This window comes from Anabrus simplex, chromosome 5 (assembly GCF_040414725.1).
Source record: "Anabrus simplex isolate iqAnaSimp1 chromosome 5, ASM4041472v1, whole genome shotgun sequence".
Lineage (NCBI taxonomy): Eukaryota > Metazoa > Arthropoda > Insecta > Orthoptera > Tettigoniidae > Anabrus > Anabrus simplex.
This window is the reverse complement of record NC_090269.1, coordinates 351,420,966-351,443,108: the sequence shown is the minus strand read 5'-3', so window position 1 is coordinate 351,443,108 and position 22,143 is coordinate 351,420,966. Positions and strand designations below refer to the sequence as shown.

General features: G+C 38.3%; 1 protein-coding gene across 1 annotated transcript in view; it reads left to right on the top strand.

Moving 5' to 3' along the window:
- Nucleotides 1-22,143, top strand: part of LOC136874532 (receptor-type tyrosine-protein phosphatase kappa) — a 381,492-nt gene that overhangs the window by 190,561 nt on the left and 168,788 nt on the right. Inside the window, exons 10-11 of the mRNA XM_067148168.2 lie at nt 745-956; nt 13,227-13,429. Of these exons, the coding sequence (XP_067004269.2) occupies nt 745-956; nt 13,227-13,429 (415 nt within the window). The remainder of the gene's footprint in view (nt 1-744; nt 957-13,226; nt 13,430-22,143) is intronic.

Below are 22,143 nucleotides of genomic sequence, written 5' to 3'. Positions count from 1 at the left end.
CTTATTCCAACAAAGGATTTTACATTCACATCAATGATTTTGTTAATGAACTGGAAATTTTGCCTGACTCTTCCTCTTTCTCCCTCCTCTTCCCCTGTTTCTATAGTTCACATGTTATTGTCATGAATCTTAGAGTTTTGGATGATTTGGCAACATGAGAAATGAAATTAATTTGTTGTTCTAGGCCTAGTATTGAGGACCATCTTCCCATTCTTGGATCTTATGTTAACATGTCTTAAATTGAATACAAACAAAATAGATAACTTATATTGTATGAACAGAACTGATTTCCAGTTAGTTCATTTTGAGTGTATTTTCAAACATCAAGTACCGGTACAATATATTTTCTGTCATCATACTGAAGAAGCTGAAATTGCTTTGATTTTTCATAATCATCTAAATATAAAAGATAATATTGAAACTCTTTACTTATTCAAGTGAATAGTTTATATATTTTAATAATATTATTGGGCAAAGCTTAGATCCTCAATCATTTCCTGAGTTAATATTCTAAGAGGATGTTTTGTGCTAGGGTATAAATTATAGTAGAATTGAGTATTGCTGATTTGATCAAGGCACTTGGGTTTTGGTGGTTAGAATTTAAACACAGTCCTATCTCATCACAAAGACCGAATGTTAAATTTGACCTTTATACTGAATGACAAAAATAATACATTGTATTTTATTACAGAATCATATTTATTGATTTATAAATAATAATTATATTTATTGTTTTCCCCTTAGCATCCAGTGAGCCACTCTCTTTGAAAGCTCATAAAAATGAGCATCAAGTGAACCTAACTTGGAAATATCCAGAGGAAGCTAATGGAAAACTCTCCTCCTTTACTGTAAAATTATTGGTCACGCACACATATCTGTTGAATGTCGAATTATATGAAAATATCAACAGAACACTTGAGCAGCCTGTAAGTGATCAAGAGATGTACAGTTTATCAGTAAGTATCACAAGTATAAGCATTTAATTTTTGAGGTTGAGAGAACTCACGATATTTTTTTAATTTCCAAGCTTTGTTTAATATGAAACAATCTACCTTTCATTGTTAGATGGTATTCCTTTGAAAATTAATCAAGCTTCTTTAGATATGGAGCTGTTGCTCCCGATTATTTACAATAATTATGATTCTAAATGTATCAATTCATGTGATATTTGTATCCCTGGCATATTGTATTTTTGATGGTTTAAATATTCATGTTTCATTTCACACAAATTATTGTAACTGTTACCTTGATTTAATGGCACAGAGATGGAAAGAAGCATGAGGGGTAAATGGCATGACAAAGCATGAATCAAAAATTAAATTTTGACAAATCTATTTAGCAATCACTTCTTTTTTTTCTTTTCCGTATTGAATGGTAATCTTTTCAAAAAAAGATACAAATAGATTTAAAAGAGAAAATTAACAAACAATAACCTTATAAGCTTGATTAATTCACAACCAGGGTGACGTGAGAGCTCCTATTTCCATTACACAAGACTTTAGTTGAAAGAATATATAAATCTTTGGTCTGATATAGATAGGCACTAGCCTTTGCAAATTACGTCCCCTAGCAGAGGTGGAAAATATTCCTAGAATAGAACAGAAGTGCACATATCCAAAATCTGATTTGGTGATAAAAGGAAGGAAAGGCAATAAGAAACCTCCCATTGTGACACGTTTACAAGAGGAGTCGATGCCTGATTGTTTGAGTACTTTAAGATTTTATAAGGCTTCGCTTCTGCCTCGAATAATAACTTCTGTTATATATATAAATCATAATTTGTTTTCTTTTCCTTTAGTAGAGTTCTGTATTTCCGACATTCCTCAGTATATTTCGCTAGTGCGTCCATACCATATACCCTAGCAGAGTGAAGTAAATCAGCTCTGCAGGCTGTGCAAGATCTTGTGCAAGAAATAATAACGACCTTAGCGTAACCTGGTGGACTGCTGTATGCAATCTATATAGACTTTTCTAAGGCATTTGACTGTATTAACAGAAGGATACTTATCCATAAGTTGGAAAACATATTAGGCACTTCCAATAGTGAATTAGAAACATTGAAATTGATTTTAAATGTGAACTATGTAACAATCTATGATGGCATCACCACATCAAGGAGTATCACTCAAACCAAGGGTGTTCTACAAGGGGATCCGATGAGTCCAGTTCTCTTTAATGTAATGACCTCGGATATTGGGCAATCTATAGACTCAAGATCAGTCAAACTGCTTATGTATGCGGATGACATGGTCGACTTCTCAGGATACCATGAGGACCTACAAACTGCCATGGAGAACATTAGGGTATGGGCGAAAGATAATTCTATGGAAATAAATAGTTCCAAAACAAAGGCTATGAAATTTAGAAGGGGAGGAAGGATATCCAGTATGGATCAACTAAAATGTGGAGAGGAACCTTTAGAATTCGTATCCAACTTCAAATACCTGGGTGTCGTATTATAAACTACTGGAACTGCTTTCTCCCTACATGTACAGGAGCGAGCTACGGCAGCAACAAAAGTCTCATATGACATCCCCAAACTCCAAAACCTATCCCTATCAACAGTGATAAAACTATTCAAAATTAAAGTTATGCCGACTGCCACATATGGTATTCAGTTAATTTGGCCTTAATTGTCAGTGAACAACCTTAAGAAGCTAGAAAGCATCAAAACAAGATTTATTAAGAGAGCTCTCTCAATATCAAAATTCTCAAGAAATAGCTACACCTATAAAATAGCACAGGAAACCTTCTTCATGGAAGACATAAAGCACATTTTTGATCTACCAGAAACACATGCTTATAAAACTATCATCGAGGAGAGACGGAAAAAAGCCAACAAGATACCCCAAGGAATAACGGAGACTGATGCAATGGTCAGAAATTTGGAAGGGACTGAATTTCAAACTTTGACATCTATATACACCATTCGCTGTCCACGGGTTTCATGGAAGGATCTGCCAGAATGAGGCATTCCATGAACCCAAGGAGGATTGCATCTACAAAAAATGCAATAATCCATGCTCTAAATACCATTTAGTGGAATGTGTAAACAGACCTCAATCTCTAATCACAGAAATGACAAAGTGGTGAAAAACTTGATTATACACATTGTGTTTAATAAATTAATTAAATAAGAAACCTTCATACTAACAAGAATCAGACCTCAGATTGACACACCATGAGCACAATGTACATCCATGATCCATCGAGGAATTGTGCAAAATTACCAACAATGAACACCAAAAAGAAAACAACACCATGAGATAATTCAACATCAAGAAGTCCAAGTGAATAAAAGGGAAAAGACACCCTCAATACAACTTTTCTTTTCCTCAGCACATCAAGGACCAGTATTGTGCTCCCAGAAGAGTGATAAACTCTTAGCACCTGAAATCCTGAAGTCTCCTAATCTGCCTATGCAAGGCCCCAAAAATGAACACAAATACAGCTTTACCTTTTTCTAGATATATGTACAAGAATAACATTGATCGACAGAGATGACAAGACTCAGTAACACATCTAGGACATTCACTACCCAGCCTAAAATCTACCAGACTGAGCAATTAAATTCTGAATGCACAGAAATCCAGAAACTCATACAACATGAAACTGAAGACATTTTTAATACAGATGATAACGGTGCAAAAAATTACCAAGGAAATCATGAGTTTTGAACATAAATAACAGAATTTAATGATAGTTGTGTTAATAGGTAAATAGCTCTTTGTATAAAGAGAACATATTCCTAGCACAATACAAAATTCACATAGTGACATAGTGACTAGCTCCTACATCTGACTACCTAAGAAAGGAAAAAGACTACAAGGAAACTCATACTAGATAAACGTCGGATTTCAGATAAACATCACAAGCTTAAGTGCACATCCATAATCTATCAGTTACTTTTGCAAGTCTCAGCATTACTCGGTCTAATATTATGGTGGCGTGAACGCGACTCATCCTATGAGATTGTCTCATAGAAAAGTCATAAACCTTCAGCACACACTAACTCACAATCCTCATAGACACCCCTGCTACAACATAAATGACTTCCTGTGCTGTAATAAAATATGAGATGGAGAAGTGAATAAATACACGATAGAAAGGCTCAACAGCTGATCAAAGAATATTTTCAGTTGGGCTACAAAACCCTGTATCTCGTAGCTAATTAGGAATTTAAAAATTGACCAGGAACGTTCCAAGTGATCCCATAATCATACAGACTCAAACCAAAATAAGTAGATGACCAAAACACACAATATAACACATGTAACTATCTAATGAAAAATAAAAAGACAAAAAAAAAAAAAAAAAAAAAACAACAATGGACAGCACTCTGCAACATACTTAACGCTCTTGGAGCCAGGAGCCAATCTGGTTGGCCGCTCACCATCAACTGGAGAAGGCCCGAGCTCCGCCTCCACTCTACTGCTGTATAGGGCTAGGCTATTTTGAGTGGAAATAAATGTATTTAATTTGCATATATCTACTGGTGTATGGCAAATACCGGCAAGAAATATTCTACATGTCAACTACATAAAATAAACAACTGATTCAGAGTGATATAAAGAATCAAAAGAGTTTTATTGTTGATAATATATTTGTCGATAATTTTTATTTTTAGGAAGAGAAAAACCTTTTTTGCATTTTCTCTCCCAATATGTACTTTGAAAAATCATTTACAATACAAAATAATACATGTAATGATGTAGAATGTATTTCTAAATATAATTCTATAAAATAATTACTTTGAACGAGAAAAATAAAAACGTAAAAAATAAAAATTCAAACATATGTCACTAGTAAAAGAAAGACAATTTTACTAACCAATAAAATTTGCATATATATCTATGTATGGCAAATACTGACAAGAAATTTTCTACATGCAGACTACATAGTATAAAAATAATCCTGATTTATTAAAACATAAAAAATTAATACCGTAGTTGATATTATAGGTTTTATTTTCACGGAAAACATTTTCTCCCTTTGGTTCCAGTATCTATTTGAAAATAATTTACAATACAACAGAATATGCATAATTAAAAAACCTATGGCGCTAAAGCCCTGATGGGCCTTGGTCTACCAAGCAACCGCTGTTCAGTCCGAAGACCTGCAGTTTACGAGGTGATGCATGGTCAGTGAAACAATTTCTCTAGGTAACTTTTTTTTGGTTTTCTAGACCGAGGTTGCCCTCTCACCCTCAGATATCTCCTCAATTGTAATCACTTAGGGTCACTTGGGTTGAGTGGACCTTGAACCAACTCTCAGGCCCAGGTAAAAAATCCTTGACCTGGCCGGGAATCGATCCCATGACCTCCGGGTGAGAGGCACACACGCTAACACTTGGCCTGTGGGGACCGGCATTTACTTACTGATAGAGAATTTATATTTGAACAGAATTCTATAAAATAATTACTCTGAACGAGAAAAAGAAAAGCAATAAAAATACAAATTCAAATATAGTTTGAAGTCCAGCAGTTTACGAGGTGGTGCATGGTCAGTGGGACAAGTTTTCTAGGTCATTTTTCTTGATTTTCTAGTAAAGAGAAAGAAAATGAAAATATATATTTACTCACCAAAAATTGTTGAGATGAAGACTTATCACCAGATATACAGCGTGATTAATTTGAAAATACAGAGCGGAGTGCCGAGGATTAGATGCGCTGGGAAGCGGAGACAGCGAGCGCAGTGTCCGCCATGACAAGCAGGCATAGTCGGCTCAAAGAAGCGGCATGATTACGCCTATAGAAACTAAATGAAACCGAACTCGCCGGCTACATAGATGCTCTGGACAAATAAGTAAATGAATCAACTAGGAAATTAAACTGAATTCATCAGTAATAAATAAATATATAAACAAATAAATAAATCAACTAGGAAATTAAACTGAACTCACCAGTATTTACAGACAATGCTGAAAGTGATCTCTTTCAATTCACGTCTTGTAATGAGATTTCAAAACACAGTTTGTAGTTCATGGACACCGATAGAACGCACAATGTTCCTAATTTCAGTTTTTAATTCTTCTGCAGTTTGAGGATTATTCCTGTAAACTTTTCCTTTAAGATTTCCCCATAGATAAAAATCATATGTGCTTAAATCAGGCGAACGAGGGGGCCATAAGCCTTTACTGATGATCTGATCATCATCGAACATTTCCCGTAACCGTCACATAGAGCTACATGCCGTATGGGCCGTTGCACTATCCTGCTGGAAATAGCCATACCTTTTCTCTTCTTCAGTCAGTTCAGCAAAAAATTGTTCCAGAATGTTGTGAATATAACGGTCAGAAGTAATCGTGTCCTGAAAAAATATCGGACCGATAATTTGTCGGGCACTGATAGCGCGACACACACCCACCTTCACATCATGCAGAGGTCTCGGCTGTAAAATGTGCGGGTTGTCTGTATCCCAGATTCTATTGTTCTGTGAATTGACATATCCACTCAAATGAAACTAGGCTTCATCGCTCATAAAAAGAAAGTTCGGATCCACAACACCGTCGTGGACACTATTTATTAGCCAATTGCAAAATCGTATTCTTGCATTGAAATCTGTAGGCAGTATGTTATGGACTGAACGAGTCCGATAAGATTGTAAACATAACAATTTTGTTGCATTACGTGTTGAAGAAGGTGAAATACCACTTTCCTGAGCGAATCTCCGAAGCGACTTATGTGGACTGACCTGAAGTCTTGCCTGTATATCTTCTAACCTCTCTTGTGTGAGAGCTGTTCTCCTTCGCTTCTTTTTCTTATTGCTTACAGAATCAGTACTACGCCACTTGTAAACAAGCTGATGCATGTAATGTTTTGATGGTACTGTCGCACCGGGAAATTGTCTACGGAATTTTCGAAGGCACCTTTTAACTGGTTTCTTCTTCTTGTGCAAATAACACTCGACCAAAAATATTTTTTGCTCTATAGTGTATTGATAATAACCTCACAACACACCTTAAAAGTCTAATATTTTCTAACTAACTGAAGGACAGAGTGCTAAACAGCTGCGCATTGCAGTGAACACTTCTTATCTTGCCGTGTTGACAGAAACCATATGGCGCTCGCTCGGGACTTCCCACGGCATGCGAGAAGAAGTCGGAACACTTAAAATATTCTCCCTGTATAATGTTGTTCAAAGTTTGTCACCACTTACGGGTAGTCATACACTATGTGATCAAAAGTATCCGGATAACCCCAAAAACATACATTTTTCATCTTAGGTGCATTGTGCTGCCACCTACTGCCAGGTACTCCATAGCAGTGACCTCAGTAGTCATTAGACATCATGAGAGAGCAGAATGAGGCACTCCGCAGAACTCACGGAATTCAAATGTGGTCAGGTGATTGGGTGTCACTTGTGTCAAAAGTCTGTCCGCGAGATTTACACACTCCTAAACATCCTTAGGTCCACTGTTTCTGACGTGATAGTGAAGTGGAGACATGAAGAGACACATATAGCATGAAAGCGCACAGGCCGACCTCGTCTGTTGACTGACAGAGACCACCGACAGTTGAAGAGGGTCGTAAAGTGTAATAGGCAGGCATCTACCCAGACAATCACACAGGAATTCCAAACTGCATCAGGATCCATTCCAAGTACTATGACAGTTCGGCGGGAGGTGATAAAACTTAGATTTCATGGTCGAGCGGCTGCCCATAAGCCTCACATCAAGCAGGTCAATGCCAAACGACACCTTGCTTGGTGTAAGGACCATAAACATAGGACGATTGAACAGTGGAAAAAACGTTGTGTGGAGTGACGAATCACAGTACACAATGTGGCGATCCGATGGCAGGGTGTGGGTATGGTGAATGCCCGGTGAACGTCATCTGCCAGCATGTGTAGTGCCAACAGTAAAATTCGGAGGCAGTGGTGTTATGATGTGGTCATGCTATTCATGGAGGGGGCTTGCACCCCTTGTTGTTTTGTGTGGCACTATCACAGCACAGGCCTACATTGATGTTTTAAGCACCTTCTTGCTTCGCACTGTTGAAGAGCACTTAGGGGATGGCGATTGCATCTTTCAACACGATCGAGCACCTGTTCATAACGCACGGCCTGTGGCGGAGTGGTTACACGACAATAACATCCCTGTCATGGACTGGCCTACACAGAGTCCTGACCTGAATCCTATAGAACACCTTTGGGACAGTAAAGTCAAGAGCCATGAAGGGCGTGAAAATCAAATACTCCCTACGCCCCGAGTGCTCTAATACAGTCGGGGTCAGAAAAGAACAAGAATTATGTTCAATAAATTTCCAATTTCTTTGCAATCATTTAAGAAAAGGCTAGGAAAACAACAGATAGGGAATCTGCCACCTGGGCGACTGCCCTAAATGCAGATCAGTAATGATTGATTGATGTTTTGGAACGCCGACATCGTGCCAGGCCTCACCGACCGACATCATTACCTCTCCTCAGTGCAGCGCTCCGTGAAGAATGGGCTGCCATTCCCCAAGCAACCTTCCAGCATCTGATTGAACATATGCATGTGAGAGTGGAAGCTGTCATCAATGCCAAGGGTGGGCCAACACCATATTGAATTCCATCATTACCGATGGAGAGAATCACGAACTTGTATGTCATATTCAGCCAGGTGTCCAGATACTTTTGATCACATGATCACATAGTGTATATTTACACTAACACTAATGGAAAGAATAAAGACAATAAAAGTATTGAGGCCTAACGGAACTTCATAAAAATATCTGTGTGTTTTGTTGAAATAGAACTTTAAATATATTTTGTTTATTTAGGGCACTTAAGAAGAGCTGCACATTTAGTATGCAGGCATTTATCACACCTGATGCACACAGTTCATGACCTTTTCCTCTGTTGTGGAGAGCTGCATACAACGCAACATCTTTCTAATTTATCTGTCAAAAGTTTTACGCCACACACAGGAATAATAATAATAAAATCCACAGCCTCTTTCCAGTCATTTGACCAGGTCAGGAATGGAATGAATGAAAACCCCTTCTAACAGCAAGGATGGGAATTGTGCCGGCTGCTGAAGCCTGTCACACTCCTATGGGGCAATGCTTAATGAATGATTAATGAAATGAAATGATATTGGAGAGTGTTGCTGGAATGAAAGATGACAGGGAAAACTGGAGTACATGGAGAAAAACCTACCCTGCCTTCACTTTATTCAGCACAAAATCTCACATGGAGTGACTGGGATTTGAACCACGGAACCGAGTGGTGAGAGGCCGGTGTGCTGCCACCTGAGTCACGGAGGCTCACACACAGTAATATTCATGATAATTTTTTGTCTATTGTCAAACCATTCAGCACTCAGAGATTCAATTATACTAGAGTAGAACTGGAGCCTAGTTATTTCCTTTCTGTTACAGTATTCTAAATACAATAAATAAGCATTTAAGACCATTCTCGAAATGATAATGAATGCAACTTTTTTTCCTGAATTTCAAAGTTCTACATTCATCTAAGTAAAAATACACCATCCACTAGTAAAATTAAGCCCCTGTCTGAAATATTTATTACAAACTGATTTAAATGGCTTTTTCACAGCATCTGGTAGTCCCTTCCTGTTTCTTCGTATAGTGCTGCTAATAAATGTTCCAACTGAATATAAATGTTTTGCAAAAGGGATTGACGTAAAATAATTATCTGCGTAAATGTGAAAACATTTCATAAAATAACTTACTAGAGACGGAAGTTTCATCACTACACTGTAGGCCAGTCCATTAATTCTGATTTTGCTTTTGTCGTCAATGGATCTTGCATCTCTGTATGTATAAAAACCAACACAATACTTACCAACTGTGTCACACAACACCCAAAATTTTATTCCCCACTTGTGATGGTGCTTATTCAGCATATATTGGAGTAGTTGTGTATGGCATTTAGTTCCAACTAAACTTTTGTCTATGGATAGTTGCTGGTGAGGAGTGTAATTTTGTGTAAATACACTATTAGTATGATCTAAAGAGGATGGAATTGAGCACGGGGATCATAGTTTGGAGAGCCAGGAAGAGAAAACTTACTGTTTTCAACTGAATGAATTTTTTTTATAGAAGCTGAAACCTATTACTTGAGAACATTTCACCAAACCCAGAGGTAATGAACTGGTCTACAGTACTCCATTGTGAAACAATGATAGGTTTCCTTATCAGTCCCATATTCACGATGACAGCAATGAACGTCCTTATTCATCAATTGTGCTGAATCTCCAATGTCGAGAGTGGAAATTGGGAATTGGGTGACAGTTCATTGCAAGTAAGGAGTTTGTCAGTGTAGCAATTGGTCTCTTTTTTTTTTTTTTTTTTTTTTGCTAGGGGCTTTACGTCGCACCGACACAGATAGGTCTTATGGCGACGATGGGATAGGAAAGGCCTAGGAGTTGGAAGGAAGCGGCCGTGGCCTTAATTAAGGTACAGCCCCAGCATTTGCCTGGTGTGAAAATGGGAAACCACGGAAAACCATCTTCAGGGCTGCCGATAGTGGGATTCGAACCTACTATCTCCCGGATGCAAGCTCACAGCCGCGCGCCTCTACGCGCACGGCCAACTCGCCCCGTCAATTGGTCTCTGTGACTATAAGGTTTAGCAGAGAGAAAGTGAAAAATAAATTTAAGTATGATATGGGTGGAGAATCAGATGGAGAGATGTTTAGATCCAGGAAGTTCCATGAAGGAGATAGGAGACTGAGGAACGTTGTCAGGTTCATTGGGAGAAATTTCTATAAAATGTTTTCCAGAGACATTATCATCATCATCATCATCACTATATTCATCTACCACCATATTCACAGTAACTTTAGTGCGATTAGAAACAAATCAACACCTCTTCTTTAGCTACGGTGATCCTGGGGGCGTGTCTGGTAAAATTTCATCACTACTCTTCGAACTAAATTCACTATCGCTATCCAATAAATAATCCGCATTTACTTTGCATGGTTCCAAATACTCCATCATCATCAATACCCGCTGAAAAAATATCACGTGAACCACTTGCCATTTTGCTGTCACAAATCCACCCACTGCAAGGAGCAATCTCTTAATGACCGGTTAGCAGTATTTCTAAGCACAGGAAACGACTCTTGTGAAAGCTGGAACACCCTCTTAGAACTGCCGAAGAAAGGTCAGGCACACAATAATTTGTAGCCCCTTTACTATAGGTTGTCACAAAAGTATGCACGTCACTATAGGTTGCCACAAAATTATGTATATCATAGAATTTTAAGCCGGCCGACGTAATCGGCTCTGGCAACTTCCGACTGGATTTATGAAGGCCGACCTGATCGGGTCTGGCAATTTAAAGGGCGGGTGCTCACATTACTGCTTGGCTCCAAGAGGGTTAATAGAATGGCACTATCATGAGCAAAAAATATGAAGACGGGAACAACACATACTGGGGCTATATGGAACGAAACCACTTCTTACCCATAAATGACATACCACTACAGAGTCAACCAAGTACAATCAGTCACAGGACCAATTTATAGACACACACATATGTGAAAACTTTCATGGTTCACATACAGAAATTTAGAATCACTGAGCATAACACAGCATGAAAAAAGAAAATGAAACGAATGCCATAATGATAGCATAAACAAATAAATAATATCATGAAGATAATCAAAATAACACAGCTTAGATGAATTGCTACACTTCAATTTCACACACAATGAAATGTCATTACATGCCAGATGATTAGAAACAAAACTTAAAATTTACAGAATAATTTATCCTACCACATTTATTTTTCTTTTTGTGTGGCTATGTGGCAACCAGGAATGAGTTAGCTGGAAATTTTATAATGTCCAATAACGGACCCTTTAGCCTATGCAATGGCCTCCACGGTATGCACTAGCCAGCGTCTTGGTAGGCGTGCTAGGTACCAACTGATGAGCCCAAACTAGCACACGAGGGCAAAACACTGGCAACCAGGAAAGAGTTAGCTGGAAATTTTATAATGTCCAATAACGGACCCTTTACATTGGTATTATAAATTTACTAATTCGGGACAAATCAGATTCCCTATGGGAATCAACATCTATATTATCAGTATCCAGTATTCGAGAGATAATGGGTTCAATCCTCACTGTCAGCAGCCTTGAAGATGGTTTCCCATGGTTTCACATTTTCTCACCAGGCAAATGCTGGGGCTGTACCTTAATTAAGGCCACAGCCACTTCCTTCCCACTCCTAGCCCTATCCTGTCCCATCGTCGCCATAAGACCTATCTTTGTCAGTGGGACGTAAAGCTAACAGCATCCTTTACATTCTCACTACAACCCCTAAATACTGTCATGACCATGTGCAGGGATCTGTACCCTTTATTCACAATCCCATTTACGTGATTACCCCAACGAAAATCTTTCCTTATATTAACACCTAGGTATTAACAATGATTCCCATAAGGAACTCTCTCCCATCAACCCGATAATTAAAACTGGGAGGACTTTTCCTAATGAACAGGTTTAGTCAATGGCCACTATTGTTCCTGTATAGAATTTCTGTGCAGATATACCACCACAATTTTAATAACTTTTGTAGTACTTTCAGTGATGCATGGCTGTCCCTTCTTGAGCTGTCATTTACCGTACCCGAGTTATTGAATCTCGTGGTAGTGTAATACATTGGAGATTTTAAGGCCTTCAACCACTGGCATCATAACTGTATTATATAGACAGTTGTATGTATCTTTTAGCATTGGCTAGAGCAAAATGTTGTTTCGACTGAAGTATTTGTCCCATTAATGGCTGTGACAATATAGAAGCTGCTGAGGTAAGGGTGTTGGTGAGTAATGACATTTGGATTATAAGCAATATGGATGTTATGAAAGGTCCTACTCATAGGGCCAGTTGTGCTGCAACAGTGCTTTCTTGTTCAGTGAAGAAAACTATGGCAACAGTTTTAAAGTAAATCACTCTTCACGATACCTTGCATACCTCATTATAGCTCTGCCATTGGTTTTTACAGTTTCCTTATAACCACATAACATTTATTGATGCTAATTGAGTATCCGACCAGCCTCTGAACTGAAGACAGCGAAAACAGTCCATCTTGAAATGTACTTTTACTTCTACAATTGAACTAACATCTGTTTAATATTGGGTGGAAGATTATCAAATTTCACCATAGATCTAAAGTCTCTGTCAAAAATTGTAAGATGTTTGTTTTAAAACTGGATAGAGAGATACAATGAACATTTTGAGAAAGATTAAAAATTTCTCTCAATTCCTTTCAGTTCTCTGACCTACTTCCCTCAACCAATTATACTGTAATGGTACAAGCCATTTCATCTGTAAAGGGGAAAGAAGCGCACACTTCTTTTTCTCTACCTGCAAGACGACCTAATTTCACAGAACCTGTAATTGTGGATAAGGAGATTACTGCCCACTCGGTGACCATCAGACTGCCTCCTGCTGCTCTGTATATGACAAACCAGAGGTAAGTACCTTCATTCATAATGACTATTCATCTATATATATAAAATAACTTGTCCTGACTGACTGACTGACTGACTGACTGACTGACTGACTGACTGACTGACTGACTGATTCATCATCGCCGAGCCAAAACTACTGGACATAAATAAATTAAATTTTGGGTATATATTCATATTAAGATTTAGGTGCTCGCTAAGAGAGGATTTTTGGATATTCCGTCGCTAAGGGGGTGAAAAGGGGGGTGAAATTTTAAAATGAGTGTATCTATATCTCAAAACTCTAAAAGTTTACAGATGTAAAAATTGGTATTTAGAATCTTCTTTAAAAATAAGGAAACAAGTATTTTTTTGTTTTCAGAAAATCCCAATAGGAGGGATGAAAAAGGATGAAAATGGGGGAAAATGGGTTGAATGCCTTTAATCAGGATACCGGTACTTATATCTCAGAAACTGAAGATATTACAGACCTGAAAATTGGTATTTTTGATCTCTTTTAAAAATAAAGAAACACGTATATTTTTGTTTTTGGAAAATCCAATTAATGGGAGGGTGAAAAGGGGGTGAATTTTTAAAATGAGTGAATCTATATCTCCAAACTTTTAAAGTTTGCAGATGTAAAAATTGGTATTTAGAATCTTCATTAAAAATAAAGAAACACGTATTTTTTTGTTTTCGGAAAATCATAATAGGAAGGATGGAAAAGGTTGGAAAAGGGGTCGAATACATTTTATGAGTCTACTTATATTTCAGAACCTGAAGATATTACAGACCAGAAAATTGGTGTTTGGGATCTCCTTTAAAAATAAAGAAACACGTATTTTTTTTTGTTTGTGGCAAATCCAATTAATGGGGGGTGGTGAAAAGGGGGTGATTTTTTAAAATCAGTGTATATATATCTCAAAACTTTTAAATGTTATAGATGTAAAAATTGGTATTTAGAATCTTCTTTAAAAATAAAGAAACACGTATTCTTTTGTTTTCGGAAAATCCCAATAGGAAGGGTGTAAAAGGGCGAATAATGGGTTGAATGCCTTTCATGAGGCTACTTATATTTCGGAACCTGAAGATATTACAGACCTGAAAATTGGTATTTTGGATCTACTCTATTTTTTCGTTTTTGGAAAATCCAAATATTGGGGGGTGAAAACGGGGGGTGAATTTTTTAAAATGAGTGTGTCTACATCTTAAAACTTTAAAATTTACAGATGTAAAAATTGGTAGTTAGAATCTCCTCTAAAAATAAAGGAACACGTATTTTTTTGTTTCCTCTAAATCCTAATAAGAGGGGTGTAAAAGGGTGAAAAATGGGTTGAATGCTTTTAATGAGGATACATATATCTCAGAAACGAAAGATATTACAGAACTGAAATTTTGTGTATGGGATCTCCTTTAAAAATAAAGAAACACGTATTTTTTCCTTTTTGGAAAATCCAATTAATGGCGGTTAAACAGGAGTGACAAATTGGGGTGAATTTCTTGAAAGACTATATCTACAGAATATCTTGGAAACGTAAAATGTTACAGAAGTAAAAGGTGGGTGTTTGGAATCTCCTGTAAATGTAAAGAAACATAGGTGATTTGTTTTTGGAAACTCCACTTAAGGGGAACTCAAAAGGGGTGAAATTTTAAAATGAGAATTTTTACAGTATATCTAAAAAACTTAAAATGTTACAGAAGTGAAAAATGGTATTTTTTATCTCTATTAAACATAAAGAAACGTGTATTTTTAGTTTTCGGAAATACCACTTGGGTGGAGGGGGGAGTAAAAGTGACTGAAAATGGTGTCGAATTCTTTTAATTAGGCTACTGATATCTCAAAAATGAAGATGTTACAGACGTGAAATTTGATATTTGCAATGTGTTTTGAAAAAATAAAGAAACATGTATTCTCGTAAAATCCAATGAAGGGGGGGGGGGGATGAAAGAATTGAAAAATTGACTTAATTGTATGAGAATACATACATCTAATAAAAACTAAGGTTGTTACAGACGTGAAAATTCGTTTTGGATCTCCTTTAAAAACAAAAAAACGCGTTTTGGGGGGGAAACCATCTTGGAGGGCGGGAGTGTAAAGGAGTTGAATTCCTTTCATGAGGACACATAAATCAAAAACTGAAGCAGTTAGAGTCGTGATAATTGGTATTTAGAAGATCCTTTACTATTAAAGAAACAAGTATTATTTGCGGGAAAATTCACTTAGGGGGGGGGTAGTGTGAAATCAAGTGAAAAAATTAAATTATTTTTATGGGGATACTTATATCTCAAAACTGAAGGTAATAGACGTGAACATTGGTGTTTGGAATCTCCCTTAAACATAAAGAAACAAGCCTTCTTTTAATTTTTTTTGGGGGGGGAAGGGTGGCGGTAAATAAACTTAACGGCGGTGGGGTGTAGAAGGAGGTGAGACCAATTGGTTTTACTGTTCTTAATGTTTTTATAAGGATCCTCCGTTGCTCAGGCGGCAGCACGCCGGCCTCTCACAGCTGGGTTCCGTGGTTCAAATCCCGGTCACTCCATGTGACATTCGTGCTGGACAAAACGGGGACGGGACAGGTTTTTCTCCGGATACTCCGGTTTCCCTGTCATCAGTCATTCCAGCAACACATAATAATAGTAATAATAATAATAATAATAATAATAATAATAATAATAATAATAATAATAATAATAATAATAATAATAATATTCCGGAACATCGTCAATGTGTGGACCGCGCTGGAAACAGCTCCTGGACGGGTAATGACTAAGAATGCAGTCCGGCCGCGGGTTCAGTGCCGTCAAGGCACCCAATATAACACCTCGCCGGATCTCCTGAAGGATTTTATCCATATTAAAAATATTATAGGAAAAGATGGCAAAGATTTACGGACCCAACTGACCGGGAGGAATACCTGAGCCTAGCCCGGGAAGTACGAAATCGATTGCTGGAAAGGAAGATTGAAAAATGGGAGGAAACGTGCCGTAAAATAATAGAAAACCAGTCAGATCAGGAATTTTGGTGGATTCTCGCAGAATACGAGTCAGATCGCGAATTTCGGCGGATTATATATCTAAAACAATAAGCATTCAATTATAAATTTCAGTATAATACCGTAGCAAAGCACGGGTATCTTGCTAGTAATATATATAAAAGTATTATTTGTTTTGTTTCGCAAATGTCACCCTCTTTGAAAAATTATACACTGGCTGAGTTGGCCATGTGGTTAGGAGTGTGCTGCTCTGAGCTTGCATCTGGGAAATAGTGGCTTTGAATGCCACTGTTGGCAGTCCTGAAGATGGATTTCCCTGGTTTCCCATTTTCACACCAGGCAAATGCTGGGGCTGTATCTTAATTAAGGCCACGGCCGTTTCCTTCCCACTCCTAGGCCTTTCCTATCCCACCATCGCCATAAGACCTGTCTGTATTGGTGTGACATAATGCAGATAGTAAATTTAAAAAATAAAAACTGAAAAATTTTAATCAAAGATTTCATAAGTGTGTTTCAGCTTACCACTAACAATGAAAGTGTCACTGATTAATGATACTAAAAAATAAAAAAAAATAAAAAATATTTTTTTCAAAGTGCCTGAGTGTATTTCTGCCAGTGAATTTTTCATCTTGTAGTAGCCATAAGAGAATGCGTAGTTGAGACAGTACCGAGCAAGTGGCCGTGTGATTAGGATCATGCAGTTGTGAGCTTGCATTTGGGAGATAGTAGGTTCGATCTCCACTGTCAGCAGCCCTGAAGATGGTTTTCTGTGGTTTCCCATTTTTACACCAGGCAAATGCTGGGGCTGTGCCTTAATTAAGGGCACGGCCAATTCCTTCCTACTCCTAGCCCTTTCCTATCCTATCATCGCCATAAGACCTGCCTGTGTTGGTGCGACGTAAAGCAAATTGCAAAAAGAAAAAGAAAAAAAAAAGCTGCAACAGTAAAGGTATAGTTGGTTCACACAGAAAGATGTGGGTTTATTCGCACACAACTTGCCAGCCACTGGCCAGGTCTGTTGAGAACTTAAGTGGCTCCATCATCTTCTGTATTCTCTGTCATCACTTTGGCTCAGTGCTCGCCTCTTTTCTTCAGCCGTATGTCCCTTGGTCTTCCTCTTGGTTTGCTACCTTCCACTCACACATCATGCATCCTCTTAGATATCATCATCTCCATTCTCTTCACATGTCCATACCATCTTAGTCTTCATTCCTCTAATCTATTCTGCAATGGTTCCTCTTGTAGTAGTCTCCAACTCTCTCATTTCTGATATTATCCATTTCTGTTACTCCTATTCTACTTCTCAGAAATTTTATCTCACTGGTTTGGATCCTGCTCTTCCCCCAATTACCCAAGTTTCTGATGCATATGTAAGTGTTGGGATATACAGAATGTGGCAAAACAAACAGTACTGAAAATATAAACATGTTTTGAACATTGAGATATGTCGTTATAACTTGCAAGGTGATGTCTAGTGCCCAGATGTTTATCACCTAAAAATGTTAGAAATATGTATGCATTTATGACCTAAAAAAGTATTAAAATATGGCAATAAATATGACTTCAAAATTGTTTGGTCACATTTATGAAATTTTTTTGAAATTTTCAGCCAGGCTGAGTGTCTCAGACAGTTGAGGCGCTGGCCTTCTAACCCCAACTTGGTAGGTTCGATCCTGACTCAGTCCGGTGGTATTTGAAGGTGCTCAAATACGCCAGCCTCATGTCAGTAGATTTATTGGCATGTAAAAGAACTCCTGCAGGACAAAATTCCAGCGTCTCGGCGTCTCCAAAAACTGAAAAAGTAGTTAGTGCAACGTAAAACAAATAACATTATTGAAAATTTCAAAATCTTGCCACTGTTTAAATTAACATTATATTGAATATATACTTTTAAAATCTAGCACATTCAATAATAATAATAATAATAATAATAATAATAATAATAATAATAATAATTGTTACCGTGGTTGGTGGATCAGCAGAGGTGAAAGAAGGTGCTGGGGTGAATGGGTCTAACTACTTTGTCAAGAAAGAATTTAAACTGAAATGGAAGGTTATATTTTCGAAAAGCAACAAGTTAATAAATTCTCACTTCGTGAGATAACAGTTACATAGCAAAGTAAAAAACAAGATTTAGAAAAAAATTCAATTCAGCTACAAGCTTTTAGTTTTACAATTTTTTAGTTCCTAGCTCAGAACCCAAATTTATTTCAAGGGCAGAAATCCCCTAATAACATGGAGCACTTGCTCCCACTTTGCAATGTCAAGCCTCCCAGAGGCATCCAAACAACACTAGAAAAGAGCAGACATGCTCTCAGTTTTTCAAGCCTATTCAAGGCAATACCATACTTTACAATTAATTGCCATCAAGGCACAAAAATGAAACAGGGGTATCTCGTACCCAGCCTACAGGGCCTTCGTGTAGAAGAAATAACAGGTAAATAAATGGCTCAAAAACAAAATGAAAGGAGGCGAACACTTGCACTTTTCTATGTAGCTTCTTAAAACCTAAAAGGCACTAGGCCGATGAAACAGGGGCTATTCCCAAACTGTGGAGGTGACTCGTATAAGAATTGTTTAAGGCATTAAGGAAGGGAAGAAAATCAGTTACCAAAACGTAGTCACCTCAAACCCAAAATGAAGGGGAGCTTGAGAGGGTAAATCACTCTCTACCCCCGAATGCCAATTACAGATTTTATAAGTTTTTACATAAGCCGACAGAACTTACATTTTAGAGAAGAAGGTTACATATTAAAGTTTTTGGACCTTTCCCGTGGGTTAAACTGCTGAGCTAGCAAGAAATAAGATGTTAAACGGCCATTATCTTACTGAAGACCTGCTGCCTGATGAAAGAGGTGCCTCCCGCCTCCTGCTTTACGTCCACACACTTAGGTAGATGTTGATTGAGTGGCCAAGAGACGTGAAAATCAGCAGTTTATAAACCCTCGGTAAAGTTTGAGACCTTTCATGAATAAAACAGCCACACCCACTCAATTTTATTGGGTAGCTTAAAATGACACACCAAATTGAAGAAGAAGCTTGTGATTGGTAGGAAATTAATTACAAAAATTCTTGATTGGTTAAATTCAAAACAGGCGGAAAGAAAGGATAAATATTGCCAACCCAAATATGATTGAACGAAATTTAGTAAAGGAAAAACTTATGAGAACAAAATTACTTCTGATATATTCTTTCACTTCGCACCAGGGTGCATGATCATAGTTTTTGTAGTGACCTCTATGAGAGAATGTCCAAACTTCTTGAAGAACGGAAAACAAAACATGTTGAAATTCACACAGTACACAATAACAAATTTTAGTGGTGCCATCTTCAAAGAAATTTTATAAGTTGTTCCAGTTTCAAGTTCAGTGTTTCTCCAGTAGAGGAGTTATAATTGGCACAATATTTAACTTTGCAGCATAGAGGTGTACCTCCCAATACAGACCTCCCCTCCCAAATGTCCTTTCAAGGGGTGACACAGAAGAATTTTGAAACATTTTAGAAGAAAAAAAAAATTTTTTTTTGGTTTTTTGAAGTAGTTGGGTAGCAACTAGTTGAACTTCAGCTTTAGAGAGTCTTTGTTGCTGTATACTTTGAAATACATGCTGCAAATTTTGATGGCAAGTCCTGCCGCCGCTGCCGTTATCCAGTTGAGGTCGCCTGGACCCCTCAAGTACCCTCAGATACACCTCTCCGCTACTATGAGAGGGGTAGTCATCGTGAAGGACGCGGCAAATCAAATATATATGTACAGTCCCCAGATGAGTTGGCGGTTGGTGCGCCACACTTTAGCCTTTGCCGGGAGTTGGACTCCGGCGCGCCGTACACAGGTAGACATCAAGGGAGTGGAGTGGGCTCGTACCCCACCTCAGTAGCGGTACGGCGACGAACGGCTGCGGGGCACTGAAACAGTAAGATCTCGGCAACAGAAAAGAGTTGTTGGTGACTTGAGATTACAGGGTACGATCTTTATTGGGTGAGGCTGAGGGCCGGGCGGCGTGGAAGATTTTAGCCACAGGTGTGGATATGCAGGAGACGGGGGCTTGGTAATGGCCGCAAAGTAAATGACCACAGAAAAACCAGAGGGAAAGATCATACATTGAACTCATACTGATAAAGAACTTAAACCATAGGGCAGAAGGCCTTAAAATAAAACAAAAATATAACCTTCTAAGCTCCTGCAAAATGTTAATGACTAAGTTAACAAGGATATTACACAGGTTTTATCTGTGATATATGGACCCTGAAGATCCTCTCGGTGGCTGGATTGCTCACCAACAAGGTTACTGGAGTCAGGAAATCCAGAATGGTGCATGGCCCATGAAATCTGGGGGCAAGCTTGCCCGTAGGAACAAAGTTTTTTACCATGACTTGATCTCCTACTTTTAGATTGGTGGGCCTCCGTCCACGATCATATCTTTCCCTAACTTTTTCATGAGAAGCCTTAGGATTGGCCTTAGCCTTCTTCCAAAGATCTCTAATATTATCAGGATCTATTGTCTCTGGTAGAATATCACTAAGAGACCAAAGGTTAGAGAGCGGCGTGTTCGGCACAAATTTAAACATCAACGAAGCTGGAGTGAACTTATGAGATTCATGAACCGCCGAATTCAAAGCAAAGGCTAACCAATGCAGGGATGTGTCCCATCTGGAATGATCATCATGATGAAATGCGATAAGCGCCGATCTCAGATTACGATTGACCCATTCAGCCAGAGATGGTTGAGGATAATATGCCGAAGTAGTTACATGAGAGATGTACAGATCAAAACAGAATTTACGAAAGAGATTGGAGGTAAAGGCTTTAGCATTATCAGAAACCAAGAATTGGCACGGACCAAAAGAGGAAAAGATGGTATTTAAACAAGAAATGGTGGACTGAGCGGTGGCCAGCTTAGTCGGAAATAACCAGGAAAATCTTGTGAAACCATCTACACACACGAGAATGAATTTATTGGCATTCCCCTTTGATTGGGGGAAGGGTCCTACGTAGTCGATGTAGAGGCGTTCCATGGGGCACGACGCTTGATGAGAAGATAGTAGCCATAGCTTAGTGGAAAGGTGGGCTTACTAAGCAAACAAGATTTACAAGCTTTTACCAATTCATGAATTTCGCCGTCCATACCTTTCCACATGAACATCTCTCGGATATTTTCTCTAGTTTTGAAGATGCCTAAATGTCCCACTAATGGGGTCTCATGGTAGTACTTGAAGATCATGGGTACGAGAATAGCTGGAACCACGACTTTCATTTTCTTATCATGCCCCGACGGGCAACATTAAACCCCATTCCTCAACACATAAGGGACGACATGTTACCCAGAATAAAGGTTTTCCATAATAGGAGCCAGCATTGGATCTTCCTGTTGATATTTTTCAATATCCCTAAACAACATGGCTCACCAGTTAGAATGGCATTTACACCAGGGGGTATGGACTCGGGTAGAGAAGAACTGTCTTCCTGTTCAGAGGTCTCCACATCATTAGAAAACATACGGCTTAGTCCATCCGCCACAACATTTTCAGACCCTCTTATATGCCTAACATCAAACTGGAAGGCAGAAATTCTGATGGCCCAGCGGACTATACGACCAGTACGACGCGGCCTAGCTAAGACCCAACATAAGGCTTGGTTATCTGTTTCCAAATCGAACTTGACGTGTTCCAGATAGAGGCGGAACTTCTCTAGTGCAAATAAGACTGCCAAACCTTCAAGTTCATAGATGGAATACTTGGCTTCTTGAGCC